This window comes from Triticum urartu, chromosome 2A (genome assembly GCF_056163025.1).
Source record: "Triticum urartu cultivar PI428250 chromosome 2A, HENAU_Tu73, whole genome shotgun sequence".
Lineage (NCBI taxonomy): Eukaryota > Viridiplantae > Streptophyta > Magnoliopsida > Poales > Poaceae > Triticum > Triticum urartu.
The window spans coordinates 86,499,161-86,514,525 of record NC_141874.1 but is presented as its reverse complement, the minus strand read 5'-3'; the positions used below and the strand labels follow the sequence as shown (position 1 = coordinate 86,514,525).

The 15,365-nt window shown below is 50.6% G+C and overlaps 1 protein-coding gene and 1 pseudogene across 1 annotated transcript; one reads left to right on the top strand and one right to left on the bottom strand.

Annotated features, from left to right (window-relative positions):
- Positions 1-283: 283 nt before the first annotated feature.
- Positions 284-3,122, top strand: LOC125535863 (G-type lectin S-receptor-like serine/threonine-protein kinase At2g19130). Its single transcript, XM_048698932.2, has one exon. The coding sequence runs from the start codon at positions 472-474 to the stop codon at positions 2,902-2,904; it is 2,433 nt and encodes an 810-aa protein (XP_048554889.1). The 5' UTR covers positions 284-471; the 3' UTR covers positions 2,905-3,122.
- A 1,182-nt stretch (positions 3,123-4,304) lies between these two features.
- On the bottom strand, positions 4,305-5,574 carry LOC147983966 (F-box/kelch-repeat protein At3g44120-like; annotated as a pseudogene).
- Positions 5,575-15,365: the final 9,791 nt, after the last annotated feature.

Below are 15,365 nucleotides of genomic sequence, written 5' to 3'. Positions count from 1 at the left end.
AGATAGGTGTTTAGTCATGTTGTCTTTTTTACCGGGTGTGCCTATTGCTTTATTTGTTTTATAACTTGTCGTTGATTGGCTGCTGAAATGTTCTCTATTCGTTTTAATAAATGATTGTGTGGATTGATTGATGCAGTGGCCGAAGATATATAAACCTCTTTTTGAAAGAAAAAAAAAATCTCTAACGAGCCCACCCCGATGTTTCTTCCCTATACTTTGCACCAACCATTCCACGGCAATTTTTTTTTAAAATTAGACCACTTTCTTTTTGGCAAGGAAGACTAGACCACATTTTGGCAAGGAAGTCAAGGGTGCAAGGCAGTTGATCATCCACCGCTCCAAGCCTCCACCCGATTATTCTGATCTAGTCTGCTTGACTTCACCACAGATGCTTACTGATTTGCTATATATGACCGCTCCGCAGCGAGAGCATCCACCCCGAATTCCCAGCGCAAAGCTCGCTCACTCCCTATGTTCATCATGCCTCTCCTCCTCATAGCTTTCACCTCACTCTTCTTCTACCTGAGCGCCCCTCCAAGTTTCGCCGCCGCGACGGCCACCATCTTACCCGGCCAAGCACTTGCCGTCGGCGACAAGCTCGTCTCCGAAAACGGCAGGTACGCGCTCGGCTTCTTTGACACAAGCAGCACCAAATCCCCCCAGAGCACCAGTAGCTGGCACCTAGGCATATGGTTCAACACAGTCCCCAAATTTGCTTCCGCTTGGGTTGCGAACAGAGAGAAGCCAATCAAAAACACCACCTCGCTGCAACTCACAATCTCCACCGATGGCAACCTCGTCATCCAAAACCGCTCCACCAAGTCCATATTCTGGTCCACCCAAGCAAACGTGAAAAGAAACGGCACCATTGCCATGCTCTTGAGCAATGGAAACCTCATCCTAAGGAACTCCTCAAACTCGTCGCACATCTTGTGGCAAAGCTTTGACGACCCCACGGATACACTTTTACCCGGGGCGAAGCTTGGATTCGACAGGCTAACCGGCCTGGATCGTCGTCTGGTTTCATGGAAAAACAGGGTCAGCCCGGCTAGTGGTGCGTACTGCAACGGGTTAGACCCCAGCGGTGCAGACCAGTTCTTGCTTACACGGCTCGACTCCTCCATGTCATATTGGTCAAGCGGTGTGTGGAACGGGAACTCCTTTGTGTCGTATCCTGGGAATAATACCCCAAACCAGGCTTCTTACAATTTGACTTTTGTTGACAATGAACGAGAGAAGTATGTCGTTGAGAGCTTAGCCGACGAGAATGCGGTTTTTCGGCATGTAATTGATGCCTCTGGTCAGGCCAAGGGGTACGTTTGGTATGAGGGCTTGCAAGATTGGATACTGGCCTACAACCAACCAAAAGCTCAGTGTGATGTCTACGCGGTTTGTGGACCTTTCACAATCTGCAACGATGACGACCTTCCAAACTGCATCTGCATGGATGGCTTCACCATAACATCTCCTCTGGATTGGGAGCTAGAAGATCGAACCGCTGGGTGCTTGAGAAAAACTCCATTGCACTGTATTACTAACAAGAACACAACCTACTCGACAGATCAGTTCGCCTCTTTGCCATGTGTTAGGTTGCCCAAAAATGCCAGCAAAGTAGAGATTGCCACAAGCGCCGAAGAGTGTGCACAAATTTGCCTGAATAATTGCTCTTGCACTGCTTATTCCTTCGGGGATGAAGGATGCTATATCTTGCATCACGAATTGATCAACATAGCACAATTACAATGTGGTGGCACAACGAAGAATTCAGATGGAGAAACACTTTACTTTCGCCTTTCTGCTCAAGATGTTCAAAGTTCGAAAAATAACAGAAGGCAGACTGTTGGAGTTGTGGTTGGCACAGGCCTTTCCGCTCTAGGCTTATTTGGACTCGGCCTCCTCCTAATGATTTGGAGAAACAAAAGGAAGAGATCTCCTCGCAAAACTTACGGTAGTGATGGGGGGAGAATCATTGCATTTGAATACACTGACTTGCAACGAGCAACAAAATATTTCACTGATAAATTGGGGGGAGGTAGTTTTGGTTCTGTGTTCAAGGGGTTTCTAAGTGATTCTCATGCCATAGCAGTGAAGATGCTTGAAGGTGCATATCAAGGAGAGAAGCAATTCCGAGCCGAAGTGAGCTCGGTTGGAGCTATCCAACACATCAATTTGGTCAAGCTAGTCGGGTTTTGCTGCCATGGTCCGAAAAGACTGCTGGTTTATGAACACATGCCAAATCGGTCGCTTGACATCCATCTTTTTAAAGACGATTCCACGATATTGAATTGGACTACCAGGTATCAGATAGCCCTTGGAGTTGCTAGAGGGTTAGCATACATGCATGAGAGCTGTCGAGACTACATCATACATTGTGATGTCAAGCCAGAAAACATACTTCTCGATGCTTTATTTGTTCCTAAAATTGCAGATTTTGGGATGGCAAAGATTTTGGGAAGGGATTTCAGTCGAGCACTGACCACAGCCAGAGGCACGATAGGGTACCTTGCCCCTGAATGGATTTATGGTGTTGCTATCACGGCAAAAGTTGATGTTTATAGCTATGGGATGGTGTTGCTGGAAATAATATCCGGAAGGAGAAACTCGGATGCATCATGTTCCAGCGGTGGGGACCTTGGTGTTTTTTTTCCCGTGCACGCCGCGCGTAAGCTTCTTGAAGGAGACATCAAGAGTTTAGTAGATCACAAATTGCAAGGTGATGTCAATCTTGCTGAGGTTGAACTAGCTTGCAAGGTTGCGTGTTGGTGCATACAAGATGAAGAATTCGACCGGCCAACAATGGGAGAGGTGGTTCAGATTCTTGAGGGACAGGTTGAAACCAGGATGCCACCGATGCCAAGATTACTTCAAGCTGTGGCTGGAAGCTCCTGTTCAACGTGTTCGTAAACACACTTGAGTGACTAGAGATGTCGTCATGATCATACCTATGTCTATGTTAAAAAAATAGAGTTTTATTTATCCTACAAATGTAGTGTACTTATCATGGCCGTATAGTTCTATCCATGTATTTCAAGTTGCATGTAACAGCTTCAATGTACTATATCTGATTATCTGCAGTTCTCCAATATATATAGTGGTACTGATGTGGTAGAGCTGAAAGTAAATCTCTTTTTTTTTTCTTTGCTTTGAAAGAGCTGGCTGGCCAGTGGCCTGGTCACTGTGCCGCCGTTGTGGTGAGATGTCGCTGGTGACTCTGTAAATGGTGTAGCTCCTCCAATGCTCTGGATTTTCTGATGCTGGTATATGAATGAGACTCGTAAATCTATCTATGTCTGACTCTCCTCCAATGCTCTAAAATTTCTGCTGCTGATACTTCATACCTGGGAGGCTGAGACAGCCGTTTGCGTTATGCAGCAGAAGTGGCAAAACTGAACCTAGTGAAAGTTGTCTTCTTTTGAATTGAACCCGACACTTCGAAAAAAAATTACAGAGATAATGAGTTATTGGGACACATAGGCATGCTCGATTAAACTTAGAAAACACATTCAGCCCTCCTTTGGTTGACAAGAATTTTCATAGGAATTTTTGTAGAAAATGTTTTTTTAAGCCCTTTGATTTGTACGAACAGATTCCTATTCCTATGTAGGATAAAAACAAATCATTCACATTTAAAAAAAAATACACTAGCCTAGACTCAAGAGTGTGGTTGTTCTACACCTACGAACATTGCACTCCCGCTACACCCATGATAAAAAACTTAGCAAAACAAACTATTTTTTTTTGCAGATTCCATTATGAGCAAATGTTTTAGGTGCTTACAAAAGTTTGTGGGCAAATGACATCCGAGGAGCTCTATACAAAAAAAAACAAAGTTTGTGCTCAAATATAAAATCTGAAACGTGGATGCAGAGCAAGAGTTTGTATTTCATTTCATATGGAGATCATTCATTGTTATTTTTGGTGACCAAACTTTGCAAGGTTGTAAAGCATTTGCTCATAATCAATGCCACAAAGTTTCATTTTCTTATTTATTTTCTATTTTACTGTTCATTGAGTTGGTGCACCAAACATGGGTGCAGCCACTGCTTTCCCCTAGACTCAATGAAAAAAAATCATACATGCATCAAATGTCATCTCAATCCCTATAGAAAATAAGATACATTCATTTTCTTTGGTCTTTCTATTTTCATGGTATTTCTGTCCTACGAATCAAAGAAGGCCTCAACTTTCCTAGTTGGCACAAAGGAAGCGACTATTTTCGTGACCCTGAAAAGGAGTAGCACAGACGATCTTTGGACCCAAAAAAAGGGAACAAGTTACCTGGCCAAGTTACCCAAGTGGTCAAGTCATCTAATCCGCACTAGACTCTCGACGTAATTAGTCAGATGCAAAACCACCTCCTTCTCCGACCTATAATAACGGCACCTCGCGTCTGGAACACCTGAAGAAATCTTCTCGATCTCACCGGTCCGGTCGTCGTACCGGTGCACGTTCCGCTCCTCCGTCAGAAGCCACGCCCCCTCGTGAAGAACGACTCTGGGAGGGCTCAGAGCCCTGCACTCGGCCAGCTCCGCGACCAGATCAGGACCGATCGCCGTGGGCCCGTGGCCCAGCGTCGACTCCATCTCCACTCGGGCTTCCCGTCAACCCCGCCGTCGAGGCTCAAGCTCCAGAGCTCGACGTCCAGGTTGCTGTAGCCGAAGCAGACGCAGCACAGCTCGCCCCCCAGCTCCGCGAGGCGGGCGGGCCGGAGACCAGACGGCGCGCGGGAACGGGACCAGGCTGAACTCCTCGTCGGCCAGGCTGAACCGGAGGAACAGGTCCGGCGGGTCCGGGTGGGCTGGCGTGCCGTCGCATGTCCAGTAGATGTGACCGTTGACGTGGGCCGGAGTTCGTCCGCAGATCCAGTGCGGCGGGTCCGCCGTCTGCCTCCATGCGCTGTCGGCGCCGAGGGTGAGCACCTCGATCCTGCACGCCAGGCCGTCGGCGAGCGGCTGGTAGAAGAACCTCGCCACCTTGTACCTCTTGCTGCGGGGGTCGAACCCGAGGTCCCGAGCCCCGCCCTCGGGAACGTGTACACGCAGTGCTTCTGATTCCGCTCCGGCAGGGCGAGCAACTCCCTCGTCGCCGGGTTGCAGACCGCCAGCTCCTCCTCTCTCATGGTGGAGATGAGGACCAGGCCGTCGCAGTGCAGGGGGCTGCTCCACAGGGCGATCCCGCGCGGCAGCTCCTCCCGGTGCAGCAGCACCGGCTCCTCGGCGCCGCCGGCGCGGTACCTGTAGAAGGACACGTCGAAGGCGCTGTCCTCATTGTTCCTCTGGATGTCGTCGGGGTCGTACGCGCAGGGCACCATGAGCAGCGACGGGCGGACCGTCTTGGAGCGCTCGAGGTGGGCGGCGATGAAACATTGAAACCTGGGTCGGATAGCATGGCCCGCCAGGCCTTGCAGGCGGACCTGAACCGGAGCACGGACTTGGGCGGCAGCCATGACAGGATGGCGAGGATGACGTCGGAAGGGAGGTAAGGCAGCGGCGGCGGCGAGGAGAGGAGAGCCCGCTTTGCCGTCGGCGGCCGAGGAGGAGTTGCCCGGGCATCGGCGCATCTCTTGATCGCCATGGTTGAATTGAATCAATGTGAACGCTCCTCCCGCGACGCTCCCGTGGGCGTCCGGGGGGCCTATCCCTAGCGCCGCCGCCGGTCGCTCCCTCCCCCACTCCCTCCTCCCTCGCCGCTGCCGGAGGGCGCGAGCGGGCAAAGCCCGCCCGTCGTAGGCGGCGGCGGGGCTCTCTCGTCTCCGCGCTTGAGGGGTACGGCGCGGGCCGGATGCCTCAGCCCGGATGCGGCGCTTGGCGCTGGGCGCAGCAGCTCGACGGCGCTCCGGCGTGGGCCGGCGACGGGGCATGGCGGCGATGCGACGGGCAGCGTGGAGGTGGTGCGGGCTGGAGGTCGGTGGTGGCGGCGGCTGCATCCGGCGGCGCGCCCAGATCCGCCTCCGGAGCCGCGGGTCGCGGGCGACCTGGGTCGCGGTTGGCCTCTCCTGCCATGGCTCGTGGGCGGGAGGGGGGGGGGGCGGCGCGGCAGCTGGTGGATGTGTGCGCCGCTGCCCGGTCGGGCCCTTGCGGCTGGTCGGCGTCGTACGGCACTGGAGATCCCTCCGGTGGTCATCCATGGACGTGGCGGCGAGCGCTCTGCTTCCTCTGCTCCGGCCATGGGCCGCTGCCGTGGTCTCGCGCGGGGCCGGACCTATGGCAGGGTGGGGCGAAACAGGTGGTTTCGGGGCGGGGAGTTGGTTGGAAGGACGGGAGCTCCGTTGCGGAGCTGCCCGTCACCGGCCCAAGTGGTTGCCGGTCATGGTCGTGAGCCATTCCTCCCCCTTCCCCCTTCCCCATCCTCATGTGTTCTCGGTTCCGGCGTTGCTCGAGGCGAAGGTGGTTGGCCGGCGGTCTCGGAGGCAGTTTGGGTGTGGATTTGCTCAAAGTCTCGGCCTTTGGTGCTCATCAGGGCGGTCTGGAGGCAGAGCGGCGGCTCTGGCGGTGAGAAGCACGTTGGTCGTGGGCTGACCGCACGGCTCGGGTGCGGGCGGGCAGCCACGGTCGCTTGGGCGGCATGGCTGCGGGTGGTTGGCGGAGCGGGGTTGCTACGGAGAGGTTGGAGCACCGGGGTTCACCACTTGACCAGTCCCGGTACTGGCCGACGGAGGTGGCGTCCGCGGACGTCGTTCCCCTCCCTGCAGGCTTCGTCGTGGTGCTCCCACCTCCTACGCGTCACTCCGGGTGAAAACTTGATCTTCTGGATCAGACGATGACGACTTTCTAAGGTCGTATCCTTCTTGAGGGCGTCGTCTTGGAGTCCCCGCTTTGGTCGTGTCCGGCTCATCGCTCCTCGATTGATTGTTCATCTTCATGGTGGTTTTCGGCTTATCATTAGGGTGCTTAGTCGTCGTTGGGGTGATATGTTTGGTGCTCGGCACCTTTGTATCTCGCCTTGGGTGCGTGCGTTGAGTGTGGTGGTGGAGTGCGTTTGTATCTTACTCGCTTGTGTTAGTGCTGGTGCTTTATCTATAAAACGGGGGAAACCCTTTTTTCGTTAATTGAATCAATGTGCCTTTATGGAAAGACGAGTTATAGTTCCAGAGTAAATATCACCCCCAGTATCATCAAGCTGCAAAAGATCGGCATTCAAATATGAGCAGGTTCTCTTCTTCTTCTTCTTCTTTTAGATGAACATGTGCAGGTTCTGATGGGTTATATATATATAATACGGATTGGCTAACTCACATCTAGATGAAAATTAACTATGTCATATCTAACCTCTCCACCACATGATCTGAAGGCTCTAAGATTTGTACTGCACTTGTTTTTTTCTTGCCATTTGTTGTCTTTGCACGGTCGTGGCTTTGTTCTTGTGTGGGCTGAGCGTGTGCTGCTTTATACTGCTGGCGGCCTGCTCCTATTCACAGCGTCGTTGTTGCCCCTGGTGGCCTGCTGCTCTTTGGCATCGTGTTTTTTTTGCCCTCTCTTGTGATTGTGTGTTTTAGTCTTGGCTTTTCCTTTTTGTTTTTAGACTGCGATGTTCATTTTTCCCCCCCTCTCTCTATATATTTATATGCAATTTTCAAAATTCATATTTTTTAGCACGGCTCACGTGTTGTTGTTTGTCCCAGCACGAGTGATCTGCGCATCCTTGTCCATGTGTTTTCGGTCATTTTCGTGTTTGTGTGTTTTTTTCTTTTTTGAGCAGGATTGCTAAAACACATCTGAATAAAATTTAATGATCTCACATCTAGATGTCCATCTGTCCGATCTATTGTGTCTTTATTTTTCGCGCTCGAGTGATCGCCCGTAATCGATCCGCGCCGCGTTGTAGAGTCTGGACCGGGAGGCCTAGACCGGAGCGGGACTGTTTTTTGCCCCTTTTTTTTCTTTTTTGTTGAGCCGGCGTTGCCTTTGTTTGTGTTGGGCTATTTTTCGAATACGACGGGTCTAGCAGAGAATATATTACATCGATACGGTAGCCTCCCTCGAGTTGTCACCCCCTGTTATTCCATTTTTCTATTGTTTTGTTTCAAATCCAAAGGAGACGGCCTGATTTGGCCGGTCTGTGGCTCAGAGATGGCTGTTGGGCACATTTTTTTGTTTTCCCCTATTTTTTATGCACTCTTTTTTCCATGTTAAATTTTTTGTATACTGCATATGTAAGTGTTTTCCTAGTTGTTTTTTCACAGAAATAAAATTTCCCCAATTTTAGTTTGTATGTAAACTCCTCGGCTCCGGAATAGAGCTATTTGTAGTTTTTGTAGTCGCCTCATTTGCATGTAGCCATCTCGAAAATCGTTTTTCTTGTAGTTGCCCCAGTTGCAAGTCAACCATCAACTCGCAACTAGGGGGGGCGTATGTTCGTAGGGAGGAGGTGCAGTTAAGAGCCTTCCATCAAATCGCAACTAGGGGGCGTATGTTTGTAGGGCCCTAGTTGCAAATCAACCATCAACTCGCAACTAGGGGGCGTATGTTTGTAGGGGCCCAGTTACAAGTCAACCAATGACTAGGACGCGTCATACTTTTTTGTAGTTGCCCAATTCATGTCAATCATCGACTCGCAACTAGGGGAGACATATGTTTGTAGGGGCCCGTTTGCATATCTACCATCAACACACAACTAGGACGCGTTGTACTTTTTTGTAGTGGCCCCAGTTGCATGTCAGCTATCGAATCGCTACTAGGGGGGCTATGTTTGTAGGGGCGTGATTGCAAGTCAACAATCGACTCGCAACTAGGACGCATCGTACTTTTGTAGTAGCCTTAGTTGCATGTCAGCCATCGAATCACAACTAGGGGAGGGCATGTGTTGTAGGGGCCCAATTGTAAGTTAACCATCGACTCACAACTAGGACGTGTCATACTTTTTTGTAGTGGCCCTAGTTGCATGTCAACCATCAACTCGCAACTAAGGGGTACGTATGTTTGTAGGGGCACAGTTGCAAGTCAACCATCGACTCACAACTGGGACACGTCATACTTTTTTGTAGTTTTCCGAGTTGCATGTCAACCATGGTCTCGCAATTAGGACGACATATGTTAGTAGGGGCTCGGTTGCAAGTCAACCATCGACTCGCAAGTAGGGGGGCCTATGTTTGTAGGCGCCCAGTTGCAAGTCAACCATCGACTTGCAACTAGGGTGAGTGTATGTTCGTAGGGGTCCAGTTGCAAGTGAACCGTCGACATGCAACTAGTACGAGTCGTACTCTTTTTAGTGGCCCAGTTGCATGTCAACCATCAACACACAACTAGGGCGGCGTATGTTTATAAGGACCTAGTTGCAAGTCAATCATCGACTCGTAACTAGGGGGCGTATGTTTGTAGGGGCCCAGTTGCAAGTCAATCATCGACTCGCAACTAGGCGGGGGATGTATGTTTATAGGGGCCCAGTTGCAAGTCAAACATTGACTCCAAACTAGAACGCATCATATTTTTTTGTAGTGGCCCCAGTTGCATGTGAACCATCAACTCGCAACTAGGTGGTGTATGTTTGTAGGGGCCTAGTTGCAAGTCAACCATTGACTCACAACTAGGACGCGTCATACTTTTTTGTAGTGACCCGAGTTGCATGTCAACCATCGACTCGCAACTAGGGGGCGTGTGTTTATGGGGCTCAATCGCAAGTCAACCATCTACTCGCAACTGGGACACATCATACTTTTTGTAGTTTCCCCGGTTGCATGTCAACCATCCTCTCGCCACTAGGGGGACGTATGTTTGTAGGGGCTCAGTTGTAAGTCAACCATCGACTCGCAAGTAGGGGGGGCTATGTTTGTAGGTGCCCAGTTGCAAGTCAACCATCGACTCACAACTAGGATGAGCGTATGTTCATAGGGATCCAGTTGCAAGTGAACCATCGACATGCAACTAGTACGTGTCATACTTTTTTGTAGTGGCCCCAGTTGCATGTCAACCATCAACTCGCAACTAGGGGGTATGTTTGTAAGGGCCTAGTTGTAAGTCAATCATCGACTCGCAACTAGGGGGCATACGTTTGTAGGGGGGCAGTTGCAAGTCAATCATCGACTCACAACTAGGACGAGGATGTATGTTTGAAGGGGCCCAATTGCAAGCCAGCCATCGACTCAAAATTAGGACGCATCATACTTTTTCATAGTGACCCGAGTTGCATGTCAACCATACTGAGCGTGTAGTGTGTTTGTCTTCCCAGTTACAACTCCACCCTCGACATGCAACTGAGCGCGTAGTTTGTTCTCATCCCGGCTTCAAGCCCACCACGACTCGCAACTAGGAATGTAGTTGTTGCTGCCTCGGTTGCAAGCCAACCCTTGGTTCGCAATTGGGACTGGCCTTTTTTATTCGTGCCCAATTGCAAGTCTGCCCTGGACTCGCAATGTGGCTCACCCTTTTTTTGTCACACTTAGTCGTAATTCCACTCTTCACTTGCAAGTGGGCTTGAATTTTTTATGGTTGCCTAAATTGCAAGGTCACCATCGACTTGCAACTAGGCTTTGAATTTTTTTTTGTTGCCACGTCAATTATAAGTCCACCTCAATTGCAAGTCGTCATTTGTAACTCGCAACTGGGCTCCAAATTTACGACCATTTTTGAATCCACAAAAACATTGAACTCATGAAATTTTCTGGAATCACAAATATTTTTAATTCCTGAACATTTTTTAAATTCTTGATTTTTTTAAATCACGAACATTTTTCAGCTCGTGAACAATTTTTTTACTTGCAAAGTTTTGTGAACATTTTTCAAATTAGTACATAATACTGCATAAATGCATTTACTTTTATTAAATATGTACTTGAAAATATAAGCTTTTTACCCCAGATGCAGTTTCACGTTTTGAAATAAAAATATATATTTTTAGTGCCCGTGTAGATGCTTTCAACCGATCATTGCTTTTCACAATCGTTGTTTTCCTTTGAGCAGACATTAGTATCGTGAGAAACAAACAGTTGAGCTGGACTAATGATCGTGAGAAATAAACAGTTGGGCTGGACGTTGGCTACGTCTACGTGAGCGGCTTAGCGATCGGACGGAAAGTTGATGATGTCATCTTAGATATGACATAGTTATGTCACATTTAAATGCGTCCTAGTCACACTCTATATAATATTGTGCTCCTATTTATACACATATATAACGACTGGAATTTTGGTGTTCTAGCAGGAGGCGGTTTGGACTCCGGTTCGGTCAAGTCAGGCCCAAGCATTTGAATTGTTGAGTACCGTAATTGTATTAAGAAATATATAATAAATTAAGTATTCTGGCTTGTCTTGTACTCCAAATAGATCATATATTCCTATATATATGTCCACAAGGCTTAAACAATATAAACAATAATTCCACTAATCCTTTTCTCCCCCTTCTAACATGGTATCAGCCTAATCACGATCCAAACCGCACCCGCACGCCGCCCCCTGGACGGTCGGCCTCCATGACCGCCGCCAGGGGCCGCGCCGCCCGTACCTAGGGTTAGTCCGCCGGCCGTGTTCGCCGGCTGCCCTAGAGAGTCTTTTTCCCGATCCCTTGCTCCGGGTTTTTTCGCTCTCTCGCCGGTCGCTTTGATCGGCATTTTTTTGGTTTTTCGATCTAATATTGATCGGTTTACGTCGCCCGTCGCCGTCCTCGACCCCCGTGCATCTCTACTCCAACACCGATGCGACCGGCCGGTCTCTCTTTCGACACGGCGGACACGCGCGCCTAGGTGGCCCGTCAAGGCAGCCGCCATCCGCGCGTCGGTCTGTCCTCGCCCTGCGCCGGTCGTCACCACCCTGCTCCGACTAGGGACTCCTGCATCGCCCCGACCTAGCGGCCTCGCGCCATGCGACGGCCAATCATAGTTGTCGCTCGCGCGCCGGCCCACCCATCGATCCACGTCACTTGCATCCGCCGCGTCTGCACGGCGGCCCGACAGTCTACCTCGCCGGCCTCGTCCTCGACTGCGTCGGGACGGCTACATCAGGCTCGTCGGCTGCCTTGATACGTCTCCAACGTATCTATAATTTTTGATTATTCCATGCTATTATATTATCCGTTTTGGATGTTTAATGGGCTTGAATATACCTTTTTATTATTATTTTTGGGACTAACCTACTAACCAAAGGCCCGGCGCAAATTGCTGTTTTTTTTGCCTATTTCATTATTTCGCAGAAAAGGAATATCAAACGGAATCCAAACGAAATGAAATCTTCGGGAGAGTCATTTTTGGAACAAACGTGATCCAGAGAACTAGGAGTAGATGTCAAGAAAGAAGCGAGGCGGCCACGAGGCAGGGAGGCGCGCCTGCCCCCCTGGGAGCGCCCCCCACCCTCGTGGGCCCCTCGCAGCTCCACCGACCTACTTCTTTCTCATATATATATATATATATATATATATATATATATATATATATACTCCAAAAACATCCAGGAGCACCACGAAACCCTATTTCCACCGCCGCAAACCTTCTGTACCCGTGAGATCGCATCTTGGGACCTTTTCCGAAGCTCCTCCGGAGGGGGAATCGATCATGGAGGGCCTCTACATCAACTCCATGGCCTCTCTGATGATGTGTGAGTCCTTCGGGTCCATAGTTATTAGCTAGATGGCTTCTTCTCTTTCTTTGGATCTCAATACAAAGTTCTCCTCGATCTTCTTGGAGATCTATTCGATGTAATTCTTTTTACAGTGTGTTTGTCAAGATCCGATGAATTGTGGGTTTATGATTAAGATTATCTATGAACAATATTTGATTCTTCTCTGGAATCTTTTATGTATGATTGGTTATCTTTGCAAGTCTCTTCGAATTATCAGTTTGGTTTGGCCTATTAGATTGATCTTTCTTGCAATGGGAGAAGTGCTTAGTTTTGGGTTCAATCTTGCGGTGTCCTTTCCCAGTGACAGCAGGGGCAGCGTATTGTATTGTTGCCATCGAGGATAAAAAGATGGGATTTATATCATATACTTGAGTTTATCCCTCTACATCATGTCATCTTGCCTAATGTATTACTCTGCTCTTATGAACTTAATACTCTAGATGCATGCTGGATAGCGGTCGATGTGTGGAGTAATAGTAATAGATGCAGAATCGTTTCGGTCTACTTGTCGCGGACGTGATGCCTATATACATGATCATGCCTAGATATTCTCATAAGTATTCGCTTTTCTATCAATTGCTCGACAGTAATTTGTTCACCCATCATAGAATATGCTATCTTGAGAGAAGCCACTAATGAAACCTATGACCCCCGGGTCTATCTTTTATCATATAAGTTTCCAATCTATTTTACTTTGCAATCTATATCATAAAAATACCAAAAATATTTATCTTATTATCTCCATCAGATCTCACTTTTGCAAGTGGCCGTGAAGGGATTGACAACCCCTTTATCGCGTTGGTTGCGAAGTTCTTGTTTGTTTGTGCAGGTATTAGGTGACTTGCATGTACCTCCTACTGGATTGATACCTTGGTTCTCAAAACTGAAGGAAATACTTACGCTACTTTGCTGCATCACCCTTTCCTCTTCAAGGGAAAACCAACACATGCTCAAGAGGTAGCATGCCTCAACTCGGGCGCCGCTGCTCCGTTGGTCGCTCGGGCCTCGCTACCCGGGCGCCGGCGCTGCTTTGGCAGCCCAGGTGCCGGTGCTGACAAGCTCGTTCGCACAACGTCTCACGCTATCCGTCGTCGCCGGCCTCATCCCGGACTCTGCCGCCACCTCGCCTCCACCGAGCGTCGTCCCCGACCTCGCGCGCGATCGGCTTGATCACCCGCTCGCCGCCGCGATCTGCCTCATCTACGCCGCGCGACCGACCTGGCCCGTTGGTTGCACGCGCCTCTGCAGGTCCCGTGAAGATCGTCCCCGAGTTTAGCGCGTCCCTCCATCGATCAAGCAACGGGCTGCTGTTGCATCGCCCCGTCAGGCCGCAGTGCCGCTGCCCCTTGGTTCTCCTCGCGGCTGCATCGACTCATGTGTCGCCACTGCATCGCCCCTATGGGTCGTAGTGCCGCGATACACGGTCCCAGCCGCCACCCCAAGGCCGTCCCCACGGTTGTGCCAACCCGTGCTCCGCCGCTGCACCATCCCTACAGGCCGTAGCGTCGCGACCCGCGGTCCCCGCCGCTGCCCCAAGGTCTTCCTTTCGCCGCCCCGACCTGCCCGTCGTCGCTGCATCGCCCCTTCGGGTCATAGTGCCGCGGCCCGCGGTCCACTTCGTCGTCACCGCGCTTCGTCCTCCCATGGTATGCGTCGCGCCGTCTCCTTTGGCGCAGGAACACCACCGTCCACGCCGGTCCTCGTCACGCTGTCAGGATCCTTCGCCTACTTCGAGCACCGCCACTACACTCCTAACCTAGCTGCCGCCACCGCTGCTCTTCTTTGGCCGCCGCCGCCGCTACCTCCATAGCCACCGTAGCCGCCTGTCCACCCCCTTCGTCTTCGTCCAGCACCAGCCCGTCGCTAGTGTCGCCGTCATCTACCCCAATCGCTTCATCTACACCGACAACCGCGGGCGACATTGGCCCCGCGCTGATTGGCGCCGCAACCGTCGCCGAGTCCTTCTCTGCTGGCCTCTCCGACTTCTTTGACATGGCTACAACTCTTGTAGGTCCCAGTCTACGCATGCCTGGTGCTGGCAACACCGACGCACGCCTTCGTCCACGACGTGTCTCCGGGCCTGGCAAGCCTAGTGCGGCGCTTCGTCAACTTCGTCTTCATCCGTCTACGCATGCCCGGTGCTGGCAACACTGATGCGTGCCTTCGTCTACGATGTGTCCCCGGGGTTGGCAACCCTGGCGTGACGCGTCGTCAACAACGTCTTCTTCCCAGCGCACCACTACTTCGACACCACTGCACCCATGACTGACTCGGCGCCTCCTTGCGCCCGCAGCTCCACGACGACTTCATCGACACCGGCTACCCTGACTCGACATCGACCATGGCATTTTTCGCATGGCTACCTCGACCACGGTTCCAGCACCTACGCTCTCGGCTACCATGACAAACGGCACAAAGGGCTACCGCCTTGCTTGAGAAACCTCGTCGGTTGCCACTCCGGCCATGACTCCGCGATGCATCGACCGTTACGACTATGGGGGGTGTCTGTCGGCTTGCCTTTGGATTCTTCTCCAGTCTCACCATCTGTGTCGCTACCGTTGTGACTGCGGGGGATGTTGAGTAACGTGATTGTATTAGGAAACATAGGATAAACTAGGAAGTATTCTGGCTTGTCTTGTAGTCCAAGTAGATCATGTACTCCTATATATATGCCCACGAGGCTCAAGCAATACAATCAACAATTCCACCAATCCCTCTCTCTCCCTTCTAACATGAATCACCGCAACTAGCTTTCTAGGAAGGGAGCATTGTGGTTCAATGAAGCTGGGGCCCGGTTGTAAGTGGATGGTCCGGTTGTATA

What these genes read in the sequence shown, in the direction of transcription:
- LOC125535863 (XM_048698932.2), top strand. Translation starts at nt 472, where the DNA reads ATGTTCATCATGCCTCTCCTCCTCATAGCTTTCACCTCACTCTTCTTC.